The sequence below is a fragment of the Apostichopus japonicus genome, chromosome 9 (genome assembly GCF_037975245.1).
Source record: "Apostichopus japonicus isolate 1M-3 chromosome 9, ASM3797524v1, whole genome shotgun sequence".
NCBI lineage: Eukaryota > Metazoa > Echinodermata > Holothuroidea > Aspidochirotida > Stichopodidae > Apostichopus > Apostichopus japonicus.
The window spans coordinates 5815804-5835014 of record NC_092569.1 but is presented as its reverse complement, the minus strand read 5'-3'; the positions used below and the strand labels follow the sequence as shown (position 1 = coordinate 5835014).

The 19211-nt window shown below is 38.1% G+C and overlaps 1 protein-coding gene across 1 annotated transcript; it reads right to left on the bottom strand.

Moving 5' to 3' along the window:
- Positions 1 to 1918: 1918 nt before the first annotated feature.
- LOC139973567 (2-iminobutanoate/2-iminopropanoate deaminase-like) lies at positions 1919 to 14112 on the bottom strand. The gene is made up of 7 exons (XM_071980349.1): positions 13954 to 14112; positions 12586 to 12696; positions 7419 to 7524; positions 6278 to 6332; positions 5789 to 5857; positions 4758 to 4813; positions 1919 to 3609 (listed from the first exon to the last, which is right to left on the bottom strand). The coding sequence occupies exons 2-7, from the start codon at positions 12651 to 12653 to the stop codon at positions 3556 to 3558; spliced, it is 408 nt and encodes a 135-aa protein (XP_071836450.1). The 5' UTR covers positions 12654 to 12696; positions 13954 to 14112; the 3' UTR covers positions 1919 to 3555.
- Positions 14113 to 19211: the final 5099 nt, after the last annotated feature.

Here is a 19211-nt window from a genome sequence, read left to right as displayed (position 1 = left end):
AATTACTTTCCACTTTTTTTTTGTAACTTGTAAGATACAGTGGAACCAATACTGTTTGGCAAATATGCTCATTCACACCCAAACAAACGCATATTACATTATATTATAACGAGAACACTTAACTTTCTCAAACTCATTCAGCTTCAATCGATTCTGTTTCTTTAGGGAGGAATTATCAGCACGGGCTACGTTGAACATTTAAATTAACATGAATGCCAAATGGATCAACAAACACAACATCAATCAATAGGAGTGTTAGCTCGGTGGTTAACGCCGGTGCCTTTCAATCATAAGGTCCCCGGTTGGAGTCACTCCCAGATTAATGTATTTCGTCCAGTTACAGAGCTGTTGACAATTAACAATTCATAATCATGGACGTTAAATATGAATGTAAGAGACTGACTTCGGTCGGCTTGCGGCTTTGATAGGCCGGTGAGGCTTCTTCGCGAGTTTCTGCTTGCAGGAGGATCTAAAAATATCTAAAAATGTAAAATACATACATCAATGATACTACTTTCGCAATACTACTCACGTTTTTTAACAATTTGAGGGCGTCCTATTTGAATTACATCATAGATCAATTTTAGTGGATGATCTTGTCTACTGCAATTAATGCTTCACATCGCACTTGTAGATAAAGCAATCGGGTTTAATGAGGAAACTAGGGTCAACAATCTTTAGCTTATATAATATTTACAAATCCTATATGCCACAATTGGGCCCTAAAAGTACTAACGGTAAGTAGCCTCGCGCCGAGGCTAGGTTATCTATGGTCGATGATTGTGCTGGGTAAGCAATAGTGAGGCACCCTGCTGGTGAAACTATTACTTTGTAGCATAGGGTACTTAAAGACCACATCACCAAACCACAGATACATAAAACCATGTGAGTAATTTTATTTCAATCTGCTTCCCCGTTCGATTTTTTGGATGGGGTGAGTGTAGGCTGCCGAAAGATTACCAGATGAGCAACAATGATACGGGATCATTGAGAATCCATTCATGTGTGGGTCAAAAGGGGCATAAACATGCAAGGTTTTAGAGTTGACCAAAAGTGTCACACATCATGAGCAATAAATGAAATCATACTGCACGAGAAATAATTATTATTTGTGCAATAGATTGCGAAGGCCGCTCTTGATCTCCGCGGATGTGCGATACGGCTGAGTGATAGGTAATTTCTGGCTTCTTTTTCATCTCTGTATCCCAGACGAAAATACGGTTATAGTCCACATGATCAACATTATACGTGCCTGCACAACTGAAGTCAAAGTCGTGCGGCAAGCGCGTCCAGTATATGTAGCTGATCCATGAGACAGATAGACACTCATATTTCATATGAGAATATGTAATGTAAAACGGCAACAGACAAGATCGGCGAGTTTTGACCTCTGCTGAATTCAAATTTTCATGTTGACCTCTTGACCTCAAATGAACCCTGAACTTCACTGAAAGACAATTGGATTCATATACACTCTAACGTTCATGATTGCTTTACAGTGGGAATGATTATTTTGCATGAAAGGTCTTCAGACTGCCGGAGCCTAGTTTTAAGTTGTGCTAATCAAAGATCCTTCTTGCCCGATTGAATGCCCCCTCCACCACCCCCCCCCGTCCCCACCCCGACTGACGCATCTTCATCGACTACTGTATCCCCAAATGCCCTAAAACCGATTAAAAAAACATATCTTTAAATGCTACATTTTATTTTGTTATCTTTTTTAATTACAAGAAACAAGCTCAAGCCTTTTAAAATACTATTTTGTGATGCAATGGGAGAGAGAACAGGGACGAAGTGGGGATGGGGGGGGGGGGGACGGGGGGGTTGAAATAAATAATAAAGGAAACCTAACTTCAACATCCAGTAGCCAATTAGTCAAGAGAGAAGCATGCAGAAATGAAACAAGTCAAAACAAGTATTTTGTATTCTGTTATCTAATTGTATTTTGATTCACACCTAGGACAAAACATAAATAGAAGTCACTTTGATCTCTGCTAGAGGGAAGTTAAAACTATTTCTGAAAGAGCATTTGGGCAGAAGAACATAATTTCTGTACCAGAGAATAATTTCTCTACCTTAAATTTAAGCATTGTATCTGTCCTCTGTGAATTATATTTATCTTATTAAGCTGCAAATGTAATTATCTTATTAAGCTGCAAATGATTTTTAAATAATAGTTACTTTTGAAGTACTATAATATGGAAACTGAACTATTACTTGCCAATATTGCATATCCTTGCTCTCAACATAAAACATTTGATAAACATGATAGTTAAAATTGTCTCAGCCACACAGGGGTGCAACCACAAGTTTGTTATAGCAGGGGGATTAAGATGTGATGTCCGGGGGGGGGGGTTATCCCATTCCTTTGAGAATACTTGGTAAAATGGAGGGTAATTGGTCAGATGCAAAAATGGTGATATACTTTGCAACTTTTGTAACAAGGTTGAAGAATTTTTCCACTGCTTAGGTTGTACTGTATATACATGTTATAGATTGTAGTAGTTTTTGGTTATCCAAACGAAATCACTTGGACTTTTAATGTGGCGCGTCCTGCATGAGAGCTGTGCAAAAGTAATACTAAAATGTATCGAATTAGCCTTGTGGCTGTGAGTACTGTAACGTTAGGCTATGCAGGCCTAGTCTATCAGCCTGAGGCTGAAGTCTTACTCTCAGTGACTAGTCTTACGGAAAACGACAAATCTTGGATAGAACTGTAGTGTAGGATTTTCCCCTCATTACGGAACATACCAACATCTGATGTATTTCTTTCTTTGTTTTTAATATGAATCGAGGGCGATACCAACAAGCTACTATAATTTTTTTCGTGGGGCGAATTTTTATTTTAAAGAAATAAGGATTCCAGATTTTATTCGAAGTGTTTAACACTTACGGCAAATATGCTAGTCGTCTGTCGGAAACCTAAGCAGGGCGTTAGGTTTATCTGACGTGATTTTTAGCCATTTCGGACGATCATTAAATTTGAGCACTATAATACATGTTAAAACAATGTGACGTATTCATGATTGTCAATGATTTCTTAAATTTGCTGTAACATTTATCAGCCCTTATACTGTTTGAGGCTACTTTGTACGGGGCTAGTAGTAATATTCAGGTATGTCCATGCATATTTCAGCAGGTTCAAGCACGTGTAGGTTATGCAGGGATCCATGAATATTCAGGAAACATGAATATTCAGGAAACATGAATAATTCAGGCCATGAATATTCAGGAACCATGGATGTGTAGGTCATTTCAATGGTCATATGATGTGTTACTGTTCAAGAACAAGAGGAGAATGTGTGGTCAAAGCAATGGTGCAGTGTGTATGAACCAACTACTTCTACTACAGCACCGTGGTAGAGTAGAGTAAATCCATCCAAAATGGGACAGGGCCAGCGACCAAATTGTTGACTATCGGGGAACGTCTCTTGTCAGGGATGGAAAACCATAGAAAGGTGTACTTGATCTCATTCTGCTTAAATTCTCTGCGGAGTTTTCTTATTTTTTTGGTAGTTCTAGTCAGTCTAGGAGAGTATCCTGCAACAAGTCATTTCACTGGTCTTCTATACCTTTCACTGCGATGCATTCAATCTCCACTCTAGCGTTCTGAAGAATACAAAAAAATGAAGAAGGTTCACTGGCATCTGTGATAACACTACCTTAGACCTAGATCAAAAGAACTAAAGATCAAGCAATTCAAATATTTCAAACATGACTCTGCAAATTTGAAAGCAAGAAATTAAGAGGCACCCCATAGGAATGCATATTTCATTTTTATTGAATTATTTCTTTAAGGTGTTATATTATATTATAGTTTTCATTTGAGACTCATAGAAGGAAAGATTTCTTTGCATCCCGCCACTGGTAAGACATAAAACTGATTCATGTTGGATGCACAATTTTTCATCACAATACACACTCTCTTTCAGTCATAGTGTTACCTTAAGTTGCACACAAATACTCACTCTGAATATTTAACAGGGGGAAAAATCACTTTGCTCAAATGTATTTACTCGTAGAGAAGAAATAAGGTTTTATTTCTAAGCGCGACGAAGTATGTATTCATATTTTTTTTGTAATCTTTCTGAGATTTTGGAAACTGTTTTCCTCTACTTAAATATCTGTTTTCTCCATCAATAAAATATAAACGTTCAAATTCACCTAAATACATTATGTATGTGTATCGTAACCCTAACCTATCCAACATACATACCGTAGTGTAAAGAATAACAACAATAAATAATATTCAAAATGATTACCAAACATAATAGCTTGAGTATTTAATGTTTTAGTATGATTAGAGTCATCAACCCAGTCATGCTGGATTCCACATGACACACACCTTCTGATCATGCTAGTGTACTTAGGTGATTGAAGTCAACATATTCTCTTCACACCAGTTTCGACATGTGACAATTACAAAAAACAAAAACAAAATTGGATTCTGCTTTTAGGTTTAAGCTTATTTCATATTAAAATACTAAATACAAAGACCTGACGTTATTTTTCAATGTCATGAAGAATAAACTTTTTGTCTTATCTGACTTAATCTAACTTCATTCTCTCATGTCATTCAGCCTCTAAAGAAGATCCTGCTAGGTTCGAAACGTCAGGCCCGCTTACTTTAACACATTCTCTCATACGGGCTCTTTAGTGGATAAGCAGTTTGGTAACAGTTTTTGTTTTATTCTAATTTGAAATTCTCTCTACTCAACGTCCATGACAGTCGTAGAGCCTGAGTTGAAGTATCCTACCTTTGGGAGACCTGCTGTCTGATATGCTGCTCTGGCAGGGAACTTGTCCGTGAAATCTGGGATTGAGGAGAAATGTATATATCAGGATGCACTCTAGTTTAACTTGTTCAATTTCATTACACTCTGCGGCCTTATCACAAGTTTCGCCTATACTTTCGCCCAAGTTTAAATATGTACAGAGCTATGAAGTGGCAGAACTATGGCATTTCATAAGACTTTGCCTGATATCATAGTTCACACTACCAGGATTTTGTTTCTCTGCCCCCCCCCCCCCCCGATTCTGTGGTTGCCCACCCTGATTAACTAACCTGGCTACGGGCCTGAATGAACAACTGCACATGGTTGAATTTTGTGCAATGTTTTGAATGATTTCTTTTTTTTTCGTTTTTCTTCTTTGAACAATTTTAGCAGATCAGTCTACAGAGATGATTGTGAGCTGAAATTTTAAAGATCCCCAGGTTTTATCTGATTTCGAGCTATGTTAGTAAATAAAGGCAACGCTGGGTTCATGTCATGAACATTTTAAAGCCATATTAATGATCTGCCTTGCGACCTGCTAAAGCAAAGTTGCAAGCATGCCTAGATGGAGTAGGGCGGTTTGTAGCGATGACATGGGCCAGGCGTTATACAACCAACACTGAAAATAAATGGGGTCATTAATCAATTTCACGGCCAAACATTCTGAATTGATGTTATATATCTCCCTTTAACTACTCAACTGTTACATCTATAATCAGTTAAGTTATCGTATGTGACATAACCTGCATTTGTGTGTGAATTACCAATAGACAGTTACAATCAAGGTACTAATTACATGTTTTCGCAGTCTTCGCAGAATTTCTGCTTCCTCTTTTTTGCAAGTACATCCAAAATTACAGTTCTTGCAATATTGACAACATGTGTTTAACCATCATTGCTAAAGTTCACTTCAGTATTCCCAGAACTTAATAGAAACCTGGCAGACCTTACAGGTTTTCCGAGACTCGACCCAAAAGTCAGTTTGGTGGAGAAAGCTACGGTAGGTTACTTACAGGTTCCGTAGATTTTATTTATCGTCGCATAGTCATCCATCGAAGCCAAGAGAACTGTACACTTTACGACTGTGTGAAATAAAATATCAAGAGGTGTCAAATAACAAAGCTCTCATTGTTATGAAAACCCCACCATTTATATGGTATAAGTAGCAAACCCATATACGGGAGGGGGAGGGAGGGGCCAGAAGGACAATTGCCATACATCTCACTAACTAAAAGATAGGCTTTGGTCAGTAAAAATGACATTCTCTTACAGTAATTCAAGTTTTCTATTGTACTTTTTAATTCATTAAAAGACTTTGTTCTCCATCTGTATATTACCACTGGGAGTGACACAGACCAGATTATATAAGTGGTTCATTTTACCTCTTCTTCCTCCCCCAACCACCCTCCCCACCCACCCACCTTTAGCCCCAGTGAATTGGCCAATGACAAGAATATGAAAGTTGAATATATAATCATTTATGTGAAGGCATGTGTACTGACCATCTTTGAAGGTGAGTCCTGCGGCAGTCAACACCTCGGAAATGTTCTTGAATACCTGAGGAAATTTAACCAGAAAGCCGTGATTTCTTGCCATGCTCTATATCACATGCTCTATATCAGAACATTTAATAAGATACTGCAAACAATATGATTTTCAAGTTTTTACTACTGTTACATGTATGCAAGATACCTGCACTTATGTGAAACCTACAAGTCATGTATGAATTTCATCTTAATAACTGTAACTATAAACTGATTTGTTGCATTAACAAGGTTTTTCAGGCTTTGTACTCACTTTTGGTGAATTTCAAACAAAGTAAGTATGTTGTTCATTTAAGTTTTAAAGATGTATTTTTATGATCTACATACCAAGTATAAACTTCATCCAAGATTTTGAGCTTTGAGTTATATCAGATTAACATGATTCTCAGACTTTGACCACTGTTGACCTCATATGAACTTTGACCTCCTAAAAGAACAAAATGGTTCTAGAGCCCACTAAAGTGCATCCACATACCATAAATGAGCTGAACGTCCAAGCTTCAATTTCCAAAGAAATGGTATTTTACAAGGTTGTTAGACTTAAACCTCTAATGGTATCAAACAACCCTTGACCTCTACACAAAAGTAAATGACCTTCGATCTCCAATAAGTTTTAATAGCCGTCTTGTATTCACTAATACAGATCCACATGTACAAAGTATCCAGTTCAGTCATGTACTTTAGCATTATCATATTTACAAGACCGGGTAACAAACACACACACACACACACACACATGTTGGTTTTACATTCCAACTGAGGACCCCATTGTATTTTCCATTGTTCAGATCCACGTACCCTAACCTTAACAATACCCCATACAATAGAATTCATCCGAGGACGTGGTGATTCTTTAGAAAACACTACCGAGGGCCTGAAATTCTTTTGTTCAAGTCCTCGGTCAGATAGCAAAACAAATGCACACCACCTTGACTTTATGCGTTAGTTTTTGCATTCCTATTGCAAGTAATCACAAAATTATTTCATTTGCTGGTTAAATACCAAAAACTCTAGATAATGCTAGAAAATTACTATATGATACACAAAAATAATTAATCTGTGACTCATGCTTTATCTCAAATATGGTACTTGGACTGACCTGATGCGCTTCAGGCTCAATACCGCCCTCTACCATGGTACCTGTACCAGGATCGATTCCCACTTGACCTGAGAGGTATACCGTACTACCGACTGCTACTGCTTGGCTACAAATGAAAAAAAATCATAAAACAAAGAGTTAATAGCCCAAACATGCTGACAACATTAGTGTTCCCACACTGTGATAATGGTTGTCATATCATAGAACCATACTTAATTACCATGTAACACTACATAGAAATTCTGTAGTGGCTAACACTAAAATAAAATAACTCCAACATCGAATATGAGTAGATAAGAACACAAAGTTATAGACTTTAGTCTTAACAGGGTCGAAGGCAATGCTAGGCAAGCTTGTGACACCCCTGTCCGAAACTTTTCTCCACTACTGGCCACAAATACATGACTCAGATTGACACCTGCCACCAAGCACTGACAAGCGTGTTGTTGCAAGGGTGATCACATGTCAAATATAGAGGAACCAACAAGACATTTCACAATATTTCTTGCAATATTTTATCCACTTTTTTGTTTTGTTTGTACTTTTCATTTTTTTTATCAATCTCTGACTGTGGGTTATTACCTGGGTCTGTAATTAGTACAGGTCTGGTGCAAAGAATTGTTTTAAATGCCCTCCTGTACAAGGTACACAGACTATGTACACAATTATTTACAGCGTTCCACTTGAATCATTCCAGCTACAAATCCACCCACTCCCCCCCCCCCGACCACATACCCAATATTTAAGTACTCAAACTCTTTGAAGCGTTTGAAGCAGTATGGTTGGTGTAATGTACACAGTCTATAAGCTAATATTAAGAGCCCACGTAATAGTATGAACATATATATATATTTTTTTATTTTTTTATTTTAGCTTTTTAATGTTGACCAATTTTAAAATTTGCAATCTACTAAATGCTATACACATGTGTACTTACAGAATAACTACTGTAGCAGCAAACCTATCAGATTTACCTAATGTGAAGAAACACACTTCATTGAACATCCGTGCCCAACTTAATTTGGCTTCTTACTGTGGTAATGTGTAGTTTTGCATATTTTCCCAATATGGCCTGCCTTAGTTAAGTGCCCTATCGGCCTCCCATAGAGCACCATGCATAGAGACAGAGCTCCTCTCAGGGAAGTCCTATAATAACAGGATGTGACTGGTCAAGACAGGTGCTCTCCCATTGCTAAGCTGTACCCATTAGAGTATGGTGTCCTTGAGCCAGGTAAAGTAAACCAGGGTGGAATGATTGTCCTTGATTGGTTACTTCTCACCCAATGCATATGTATCTGTACTTGTTGCTCACTGTCTCTAAGATGACCAGTATTAGTGTGCTAGTGAGTAGGTTGGGCAACATCGATCTGCTTCCATTTCCTTTGTTTCATCACTTCATCATTAGCGCTACTACTGAGAGGTCATTGTTCTTAGTGAAAGGAGTTCAAGAAGTTGAATCATGGAGGGTCTGTTTTACCTCCATGGTTTTACCTCCATGGTTGAATCATGGAGGTAAAATTAACTTACATCCTTGTGGGAGAAGTTGACCAACTGGTGAGTTAATTGACTCTGTATTTTATTTACTGAACAGTATTTTGGTTAATTAATTAAAATTGTCATTATTTAAAGTCTAATTTATCCTTGCTGCAAAGTGAGGGCTGACATGTGCTATACTGCATTGCAGTGTGTATTGTGTGTGTAGGATAAGGCACACGTACAGTGGCTTAAAGTGATATATATGCTTATAAAGAATGTCGAGGCCAATTACTCGATCAGAGTGCCTCCAGCCATCTAATTGTTCATTAAACTGTTAATATTATTACTTTGTGAGAAGAGTTTAGTTTCTGGGGTTTATGAGTGTATATTGGAGGCCTATAGTTGACTTAACCATGTTAAGTGCATGGCTGACTCATGGTGTGGCTTTTATCAGTAATGCTACTTCCTAATTCTATAGAGAGGTTAAAGAGTCAGTAATTTCCAAAATGTGGTGTTCAGTGTGAGGGGGATCTCAAAATGTTTAAAGGAAGTGTGTACCTTTAAGGTAGACCTTAACAGTGTTTCATTCTATTCATAATTTCTGTATATGGATCTATGTTGAGTTAGATATATGCTGGTATTGGTTGCTGGGCAGTTGCAGTGGAAAGCTAGTACTATACAATGTGGCCCTTTGTTGTTGTTAATCAATACAATAGTGTTTGGTCTATCATGCCAGCATTAAAGCAGGATAGTAGAACTAAATATTCTGTAACACCCTTCGTGCTAGATGGAGCATAGTCTTGTTAAGAAAAACTTAAGACCCTAGTATGTACAGCCTAGTGTACCGGCTTTCCTTTACACAAAGCTATTTTACCATATCTATTTACTGTTCTGCCCAGAGAACGCCCCGGCAACGCTTTAGATTGATACTAGGGTCTTGCACATGTTCTCCCAAGCTATCTTATGTTTCCCTTTGATTTTAGCAGATTTGCTTTGGAAAAGCGAAGTAAGCCAATTAGGTTTACAAACTGGACCCACATCCCCCAAAAATGTTTATTCAAGCCCTGCCTCCCGCAGTGAGCAATCACTTGGCCTTAGAATGGTTTGTACACTGCGAGACGGCTGCTAATTGCCGTGGAAGAAACATGATCTCACATGACAAGCAATTTTGTAACATTAATTTGAATACAGATTTTGTAGTTTGCATAAGTTCAAGCCCCTCTTTGGAGAAATTTTAGTATCGGACAGATCCTCGGGCATGCAAAATACATTGGGCAAGCACAATCGTGGTAGGCAGAAATAAACTCTGAAGCATGTACAGTTTACACGCGAGAAAAAGAGTATTACAAACGACTTGGCCAGGACTAGGTGGAGCAGTGCATACAGGCTCTGTGTTACCAGTTTGTGTTAGGAATTGAACTGTACTACTTCTATTAAGAATAGACCCTTTTGCCATGTACCATCTTTGTTCTTTAATTACTTCTTTAATTGTATTTTGATTGATTATTTTATTTTCTTTAATGTTACTGTAAATATTTGTGTCAGGATTTCAACACAGCTTGTTACAACTTTTGGCAAAGCTGCAGATTGGTGTCTAGTTGTGTAACTTGTGTTATGGTGTAAATAGCTAGTACAATTGTTGGTTAATATTATTATAATTTTGTTGTAGGTTCCTGATTGTTCGGAGGGTCGTAGACGAGAAGCGTCTCATTATAATGTATCTACATTAAAGTAGTTCACTTGTTTGTGGTCCGGTGAGTTGAGAGTACCATGTCAGGACATATTCTGATGTATTTGGGTTTTTATTTATCGTCTACTTGTTAACTCATTAAGCTTAATTGTAATTATAGGGGTCGCTCATTAGTACTCATCATTCAAGCAGTATGCAGTGAAGATACAGATTTGTGTATAGAAAATTTCATGTGAACTCATGATGCAAGTGAAATGAAGGGATACCCGACTTGTATTCAAAGATAATTCTGGTGATGAGTAGTGATTAATGTGAATTAGGCAGAGTTGTTCATTTGATTTGGTATTCATGTTTGTATTCATCATGACTTGACATAATTTATATTAAAGGTGTATGATCGAGTCGGGTAAAGGTACTTGTATTCTTCATTTGTGACTATTAGGATGTGAGTAAAACGGTGGTGATCTGCTGTGTTATTTTTAATTATTTTATTATGTTTCCACTTAGTCAATTGAGTATATCATATAAATGTTGTGGACAGTCAAATCAGTTCAAACGAATGTCAAGTGTTAAAATGGTGGGGTTCTAATGCAATATGGTGTTTTGAGATAATATTTCACTGGGAAGATTGGTTGCTATTTCTTAACTATTTCATATACAGAGTGTTGTTGGGTAATATATAGCCGGGTTAAATTGCAAGATATCAAATTGTATATCGTTTTATTGTATATTGTTTAATTGTTTACTTATTCATTTTTATCATATTTAGGGGGGCTGCTCCGTTACTGCTCCTTGTACCCTTTGGTATGCTGCATGTTCATCTTGGTTCGTGTGTGTCTTCCATTTGTGGAATAGATTGCAGTTAAACAACTTGGATGGTTTTCCATTGTCATTTGCGTGGCTTGTACCTCTAAAGGTAGCCCCTCCAGGCACCCTAATAGCACTTTACAACATAACAATGGACTGTTAATATTATAGCCTGCCAAAAGTTTGAGCAACACATACTGTGCAACACGTACTGTAAAGACGTCTGGTGCTATGCTACCTACAGTACACTATCAAATTAACAAAGGTTAGTAGAAGTACTACTTCACTATACCGGCAATTGTATAGGCACAGTAATTATGTGCCAGTAAATACCATGCTGATATCACTAAATGCAGGGCAGGAAAGACAAGACTGAGAAGTTCTATTTCAATGTATTAAAAAAGACTACTGTACACGTGTACACAAACGCAAAGCGTCATAGATGCAGGTCCCCTGTATAGTGTACTATACAGCAAAATGAAGAATCAACAAATCAACCGCAAGTTGTGATACTTCAGTACAGAGCTAAGAACATCTCCATAACAGAGATTTTCATGCTAAACATCGTCAATGATGCGTTTCCGAATGTCGTGCAAGTGTTAACTACTTCATGCATCGTCAAGAGTACCAATTGAAGCTTCAGCTTTTTTCATGGACATTGCGTTATGTTGTGCATTGCTTTGTGCCAACTTGCCCATATATATAGCTGGCACTTTTCAAAAGCACTTTCTCTAGATGGTCTGATCCTCAAATTTATTCCAAGCCATTGAGCATTATTAGAATTTAGACTCTTGGTGTGGGTAGCTGTGTGGGTAGAAAACTCCCGTGTTAAAACAAAAAATTTATTCTGTGTAAAAATTTATAAATTATATGCTATTTGGGTCATTGGGATATCCTGACACTATTGGCTTGTCCTGAGAACTTATTGTGACTATTCCCAGATACATTCACAAAATATACCCAAATTGGATAAAATCATATACCTTCACAAGGCAAAATGCTTTGAGTATGTGGTTTACATTCAAAGATGTAGGAAATGTTAAAGATGTAGCAAATGTGCTATACATACAGCTTTAGCTATCAAAAGATCCCTTCATCGTGAAGAAATGAAAGCAGATTTTTAATATAAATTTAAGTTTTATTACCGCAAATACTTCTAGATACTTTCTTTGACTTCTTGATTTCTTGACTTACTTGTATGGTCCAATGGCCTTAGGAGCCTTGGCTGTATTGATAATTGTTCTAACTACCCTGGAAGCCATGATCTTTGATTTCTGAAATGTGTCAAAAGTTGGATCGTAAAACCTGCAATTGGAAAAAGAAATTGACATCTCAATTATACCCATCTGATATCTTATAAACAAGTAGTTTGTATTTTAGATATATGTATATCCCAAAGAGAGATTAACCAATGTTGTTTCTACTTGTTAAGCCTTGAGGGTTCTTTAACTTTCTTAGAGCACTTCCATTCAAATCTACAGTATGTTGTATGTTTAAAAAAGTGTCTCTGTTCAAATATGTAATTAATGAAAATTTCCCACATTCATCTTTCAAATTAATTTAAAAACTAAGGCCACCCTCTGAAGTACGTATTGAGCAGATAGGACTTACAAATACTGTGTTAGTCTTCGCATTCCACATGGCACATAATAAACTAATAACATATGTATCGTGATATATATAACCCTCACACCCTGATAATTTATATTGTTCAACTTTGTGTAGAAGTTTTTGAAGGATCTGAAATTTGTTGAGTCCCTTGTAGAATAATATGGTTCCTTTTTACAAATAGGATTGCTATATACAGTATATCAATATATAGGCTATAGCAAATTGTATAGTAAATTTGACCCTCTTACATTGCACTTTGCTAAACGATACTGGATACAATTAATCCCTGCACGCTGAAAATGGCACAGAGTATGAACAAGTTTTCATATCCACGTCAATTGGCAGCTTATTTTCCCTCGATTTTGTGTCCAGTTTAAGGAGTTAAGTTTAAACAAAAATCTCTGAAACGTAATCGTGCAGGTGCTGGTGTTTATCCCTTATGACCTTACTTTTAGGACACTAAGAGGCTCTTGCAGTAATGTCTATTCTACTAAAGGTTGATAGTATTTATTGTTTTTGTTTTTCTCCCTTCCATCAGCCTCCTCACCCCTCCCCAATTGTACCCACATTCTCAACTATGACCACATATGACCCAATTAGTTAGTTCTCAGGTCAATGATCATTTGGCCTAGAGGCCTACACCTCTACGCAAGAACTAACGTATTTGAAGTTTTGAAGCCGTAACGCCAGGAGAAATTTTGCCAAATTGTTTTATCAAAACCATATGGCGTAGGACCTATAGATGTTAATTACGTAAGTAACCTTGACTTAGGTTGTGATCGACCGTAGGCCTAATCAGTTTTGAAATGTGAATAATTCTAGCCTATGCTAGGCCTAATTTGTTAGCGTTAGCGAATTGGTTGGAGCTTGGGTTTTTCAACCGTGCAAGGCCCATTGTGCCGGAAATTTTCCTTTTCAGAAAAGGATTTCCTCCAATCCCGTCCAGATTACCTTAAAAGTTCAATCCAGATGCAGCGTCAAGGGTTGAGAAATATGTAATTGTGCTGACGACTATCCCCACAAGGCCCGGTTATCCCACAGGGTTGAAGCTGGCAGACAGACCGATTAAAAATTAATACCGGCCACATCGGTATGACAGCAGGGAGTTACATAACAACCTGATGAAAGGTTACAATCGAGCGTTCCAAGGAAGCAAAGCAAGGTATTTCGACAAACTATAATCGCGAAAGTTCAACATTGTTGCCACGGAGGTTCGTTGACTGGGTTTCAAAGGTAAGTTACGTAAAACACGTGGGAAATGTTAGCAGCACAAACTTTGCCATGTGAGGCGAGATGTTTTGAGACCGAAGGGACAGGAGGAAATAGACAGAAATGGCGAAGTTTTCAGTCCGCAAGCTCTATCAATATTGGGGAATTAAATGATAGCGCATACTGTACCTCAATATTACATCATGACTCAAGTGACAACCCATATCAGTTTTATCAGCCTTCAATATTCATCGTTGTTTGCTCGAAGAAGATTGAAAAATAAACATCCTGTTGGTTGACAAAAATATTTTGATATTACTTTTCACAGACAAAAATGATTTCGTTTTAGTAAGTTATTAACATTTCGTGATAATCGAAGTGGTTCTAGATGACAGCATCAAGAGTTTTCTGCATCGCCCTCATCGAATCAATGCAAAAGTATTTCGCTAAACAAGGAAATCAGAACAATTAACACTGTGAAAATGTTTGTGCCAAAATAATGACCATCATCAATGGATCTAAGATACATTATTCTGTCGATTTAGTTACCTTCGTGATAATCGAAGTGGTTCTAGATGCCAGCGTGTTCCAGTAGCGCCCTTATCGATTCAACGTAAACGTATTACATTAAACAAGGAAAATGAATGCTCTCAGTAATGAATTAATTTAACCCCGTGAAAAATCTTGTGCCATCAAATGACTATCATAAACGAAGGTAAGAGATATTCTTTCCTCTTAGTAACATTTCCTGATAGTCGAGGTGGTTGTAGATCATAATATATGCCAGCAGACAGGCGTGTTCCGGCAGCACCCTAATCGACTGAATGCAAAAACACTAAAGGAAAAACAGCAAAAAAGACAACTACCATTAATTGCTTAATTTAACCCCGTGAAACATTCTGTGCCATAACATGACCATTATAAACGAATGTAAGGGGCGTTCTTTCGTTTTAGTATACATTTTGTGATAATCGAAGTGGTGCTAGACGCCAGCAGGCAGGCATTTTCCCTGCAGCGCCCTCATCAATTGTATGCAAAAGTACTAGTACTACTTACACTAAACAAGGAAAACAGCAAAAAAAAAAACTCCCATTTATAGCTTAATTAAATTAACCCTCTGAGAAAGGTATCATAATGTGACCACTGTCCTCGAGGGCGAGAATGACAGAAATATAGACCATAAAGGCCATACTACATAATTGTTGAAATTGTGACTCTTCACATTTTTTAAACTACGAAACGTACGAACAACAGTAGATCTCGTATTTAGCATGTTCCTTCCGTTAATTGAGTGCAAGGTCCTTATTGTTTCTGACCGAGGTCAAAGGTCACTAAGTGTCAGCAATTGCTGAAAGTTTGAAAATGTGAAAACCTTTGTAATGTCTAGAACCTGACTATCCTCAGACTTTATGTTAGCATGGTGGATTAGGGCAATTTTGTATAGTTGTAGAGTAGGTCGAAGGTCACTTAATGCTAGAAGAGGTCAAATATTGACCATCTTGTAAACACATTATCTCCAGGTAGGGCACAACATCATATCTTATATTTGGCTTGTGGGCAAGGTCTCTACAGGGTTTGCCTCGTGGGATCCTCATATTAAGTGCAAGGTTTCTACAGGTTCTGGTCGGGGTCAAAGGTCATTTGGAATCAGCAGAGCTGAAAACATTAAATCTTGGAAAGTTGATCTCCAGACCCTGAACATCCAGAGACACAACATGCCTCCATAGATTGATGTAATATACATCTTTACACAATTCTGGAGCAGGTCAATGGTCATGTTACGTGAGCAAAAATTTCAACCTGAAACCCTTATTGAAAACACATAATATCACAAGATTCTGCAGCATGTGGCGTAGGAAGGTACTTTTGAGTGGGGGGGGGGGGGGGCTGAAGACTGATGGCAGGCCTGGGGGAGGGGATCTAAGGGGATTTTTTTTGCATTTCCAGGTGGCCCCAGATGCAATTTGGTGCAATATAGCACACTTCAACACCCACTACATTTTGTAAATAATTTTGCATTTTCACCTGGCCTTAGATGCACTGCAATTTGGTGCTCCAAATGAGATTTTTTTTCTCATTTGGAAACTGAAAAAGGGGTTTTCTGACTTGCGAAGCGGGGGTCGGAATGATACTTCTGCCCCCCATATTTTTCACTGGGGGGCTGGCGCCCCGGCCCCCGGTTCCTACGCCCTTGTTCTGCAGGTAAACCATGGGCGGCGATCATGGGGGGGACGGGGGGACATGTCCCCCCAATATTTTAGGTAGGGGGGATATGGTATCTAATATCCCCCCCCCAATATTTGGTGGCATAGTTTTTTTGAAGCATTTGTTTTGTATTTTTTTATGATATCGCTAGTAATTTCAAAATAGGAAATGCTTAGATGCAACTTACAAGGCCTGGGAAGTGCCATTTCCATTGATCTGGGAGGCATTTTCGGCCAAAATTTTCTTTTGCGCTTCCCGCCAACTTATGGTGGCGCTACGCTTAGAAAGTCTGGGTACAAGCTTTGCCCCTCCCTTGGCAAATTCCTCGCAAGGCGCCTGTCTAACCGTGTCACAATTTGTTACTATATGACCGAAAGTAGTTTTTACTTCTTTTTTTTCGAAATGAATAGCTAGACGGACCGCATCCGTAATGAAATTTGGTTTGACTCTTGTGTATGAGTGTCAGTACGTACAATCATATATATGATCCACATCGATATGGATTCACTGGGTTTCCATTTGCCCTGTTTCCTACAAGATTTCTAACCGCAGGTGCGTACCCAAGGGAGGGGGGGGGGGCGAAGGGTAGAAACTGCCCCTCCCCCTCAAGCATATTTTTGGGGTATTTTCTATGATATCTAAGTTTGATAGTAGCCGTTATAAGAGGTTTTAATATTTGTACACCAATAATTTAACTGTGTCTGAATTTTCGAAAATTCCTTGACCAACATTCTTCATCATATTTCCCTCTACTCGTTCAATTTTGACCGGTCTGTTAGGGGTTGAGCTTTTTTTTTTTTATATTGGTTGTCCATAGATAGAATTTTTTGCAACATTATGGATATGTTTTGAAGTGAATTTATTATTCAAATTCTGAACAAATAATGGGCTTAATACCTTGAAAATTGGGGCTGACGGGTATTGTGGGGCGTTACGTAGAATTACCTACAAAAGCAATGATCCACAGGAGATGCAATGAGGTCGAACATGATGTGTGACTGGTGACAATCTTGAAAAAAGGTTATAAATGAAAAAAAACTTGGTTCTCAGGCAAAAGTGTACATTTGGTTGGCCATTTTCAAGCCCGAGAAGTGCCATTTCCGGTGATCTGGGGGGCTATCAAAACCAGAATTTTTCTTGTACGCTGCGCGCCAACCAATGGTTGCGCTCCGCTTTGATAGTAATTCGCCTGCACCCAAGCAAATGTCCCCCCCAATATTTGAAACAGATCGCCGCCCCTGAGGTAAACTATACAGTAGATCTCGAATTTGACTTTTTGTCCAGTTTCAAGTTAAGCCCAATTAATCGAGTGGTTTTAGAATTGATAACAGGTAATTTACTTGACCATGGAGGTAAAAATATGGTCCAACAAAGCAACTTTGCTACAAAATGTCCTGAGAGATATACTGTCCAGTAGCTGTCCTAGAAGTAAAGCTGGTTTTTCAACAGAGTTTTTCAAGATATCTTTTAAGTGCAGTTTGAATCTTCTTGAAGCTGGTTCTGCATTAGAATCTATTTCTTATTTGTGGCGACAATTAAGTAACCACGATTGAGTATCTGCACTCTGGTATTATCTTGCCGTCTCTCTTTGAATGTGGATTGATTGGTACCGCAGCAATCGGTTATGGTCGCTATAGCTACAGTACCATCAATACCACAATGCAATTTTCGTCTGCAAATGTTTTGGATTGGTGTTTACCTGAAGCATAATTTCTCCTCACTCAAAACACCCCAACACTCATTGACATCCATTTTTCGTAATTTTAGTACTCGCAAATTCCACAATTTTGTGAAATCCCCCACATCATGGACTGCGGGTATATTCACTCTCTTTAATTTCTGTAACAAATGTTTTTGTTCTGCTTCTTTGTTCTTTTAAGGGATCGCGCCCAAATACATAGTCTATTCAGTGCTGCAGCTTCGTATTCTAAAAAAAATGCCGACATGTCTTGAAACTTGGGTTCAATATTCTTGTTCATCAACTCATGGGCCTTTACTGCCCATTTTCTCTGCACGTTATATGGCAAGAAAAACTTAAACGAATCTTCAGCAAATGTTCTGGGTTATCCAAATGACTCTCATAACCCATCTGCTCTATCTAGTACTCTTTCATAATTGATATATAGCTTCGATAGAGCTTCCGAGTTGTTATATTCACTCGGCAGTTTAACATCTCATCCATCAATACATGCAAGATTGATATGAGGCCCTTTTCACCAAGAAGCACAAACCATTCGATACTATACTTCTATAGCCTTACCTCTTGTTAACTGGATCAAGTAACTTAGTCTCGCCTCGTCGGAACTCCATTTTTCTGCAACAGGCACCACAAAATTCTTTTTGATGACCAAACTCCTACTAATCAGATAATACCTCCAACAATTCATGATGAACTTCTTCAATCGCGTCAAATTGCCTTTTTACAAAAGTTCCTTTTATAGTATCAGGTATAACTTCCTCCTTGCAACAAGACGATTTCAACGCAGCCGAAGTCCTCGTCAACTGTCCTTTGTGATTTCTCCTCACTTTTTTATTCTCTGCTATATTTCCCGCTGCCATTTCGACATTTTTGATTCTGAGCCAGTTTTAATTTTCTAGAGAGACCTTTCCCTGCTACCATATTGTTTTCGAGGTCGAGAATGACAGAAATACAGACAGAAAGATTTTCCTCGTACTCTCTGTATTGGCTTTATTTTGGTAACTCCTTTCCCTCTGAAGGTCTCTTATAACTACTTTTCACGTACTAAATCCAAAAGAGAAAACTTGCCTACTACTGTACTTGCGTCCGCAGTAAA

What these genes read in the sequence shown, in the direction of transcription:
- LOC139973567 (XM_071980349.1), bottom strand. Translation starts at nt 12,653, where the DNA reads ATGGCTTCCAGGGTAGTTAGAACAATTATCAATACAGCCAAGGCTCCT. An exon ending in AAGGCCATTGGACCATACAA is followed by an intron (nt 7,525 to 12,585) that starts GTAAGTCAAGAA and finishes TTTCATTTGTAG; the next exon opens with CCAAGCAGTAGCAGTCGGTA. An exon ending in TTGAGCCTGAAGCGCATCAG is followed by an intron (nt 6,333 to 7,418) that starts GTCAGTCCAAGT and finishes AAATTTCCTCAG; the next exon opens with GTATTCAAGAACATTTCCGA.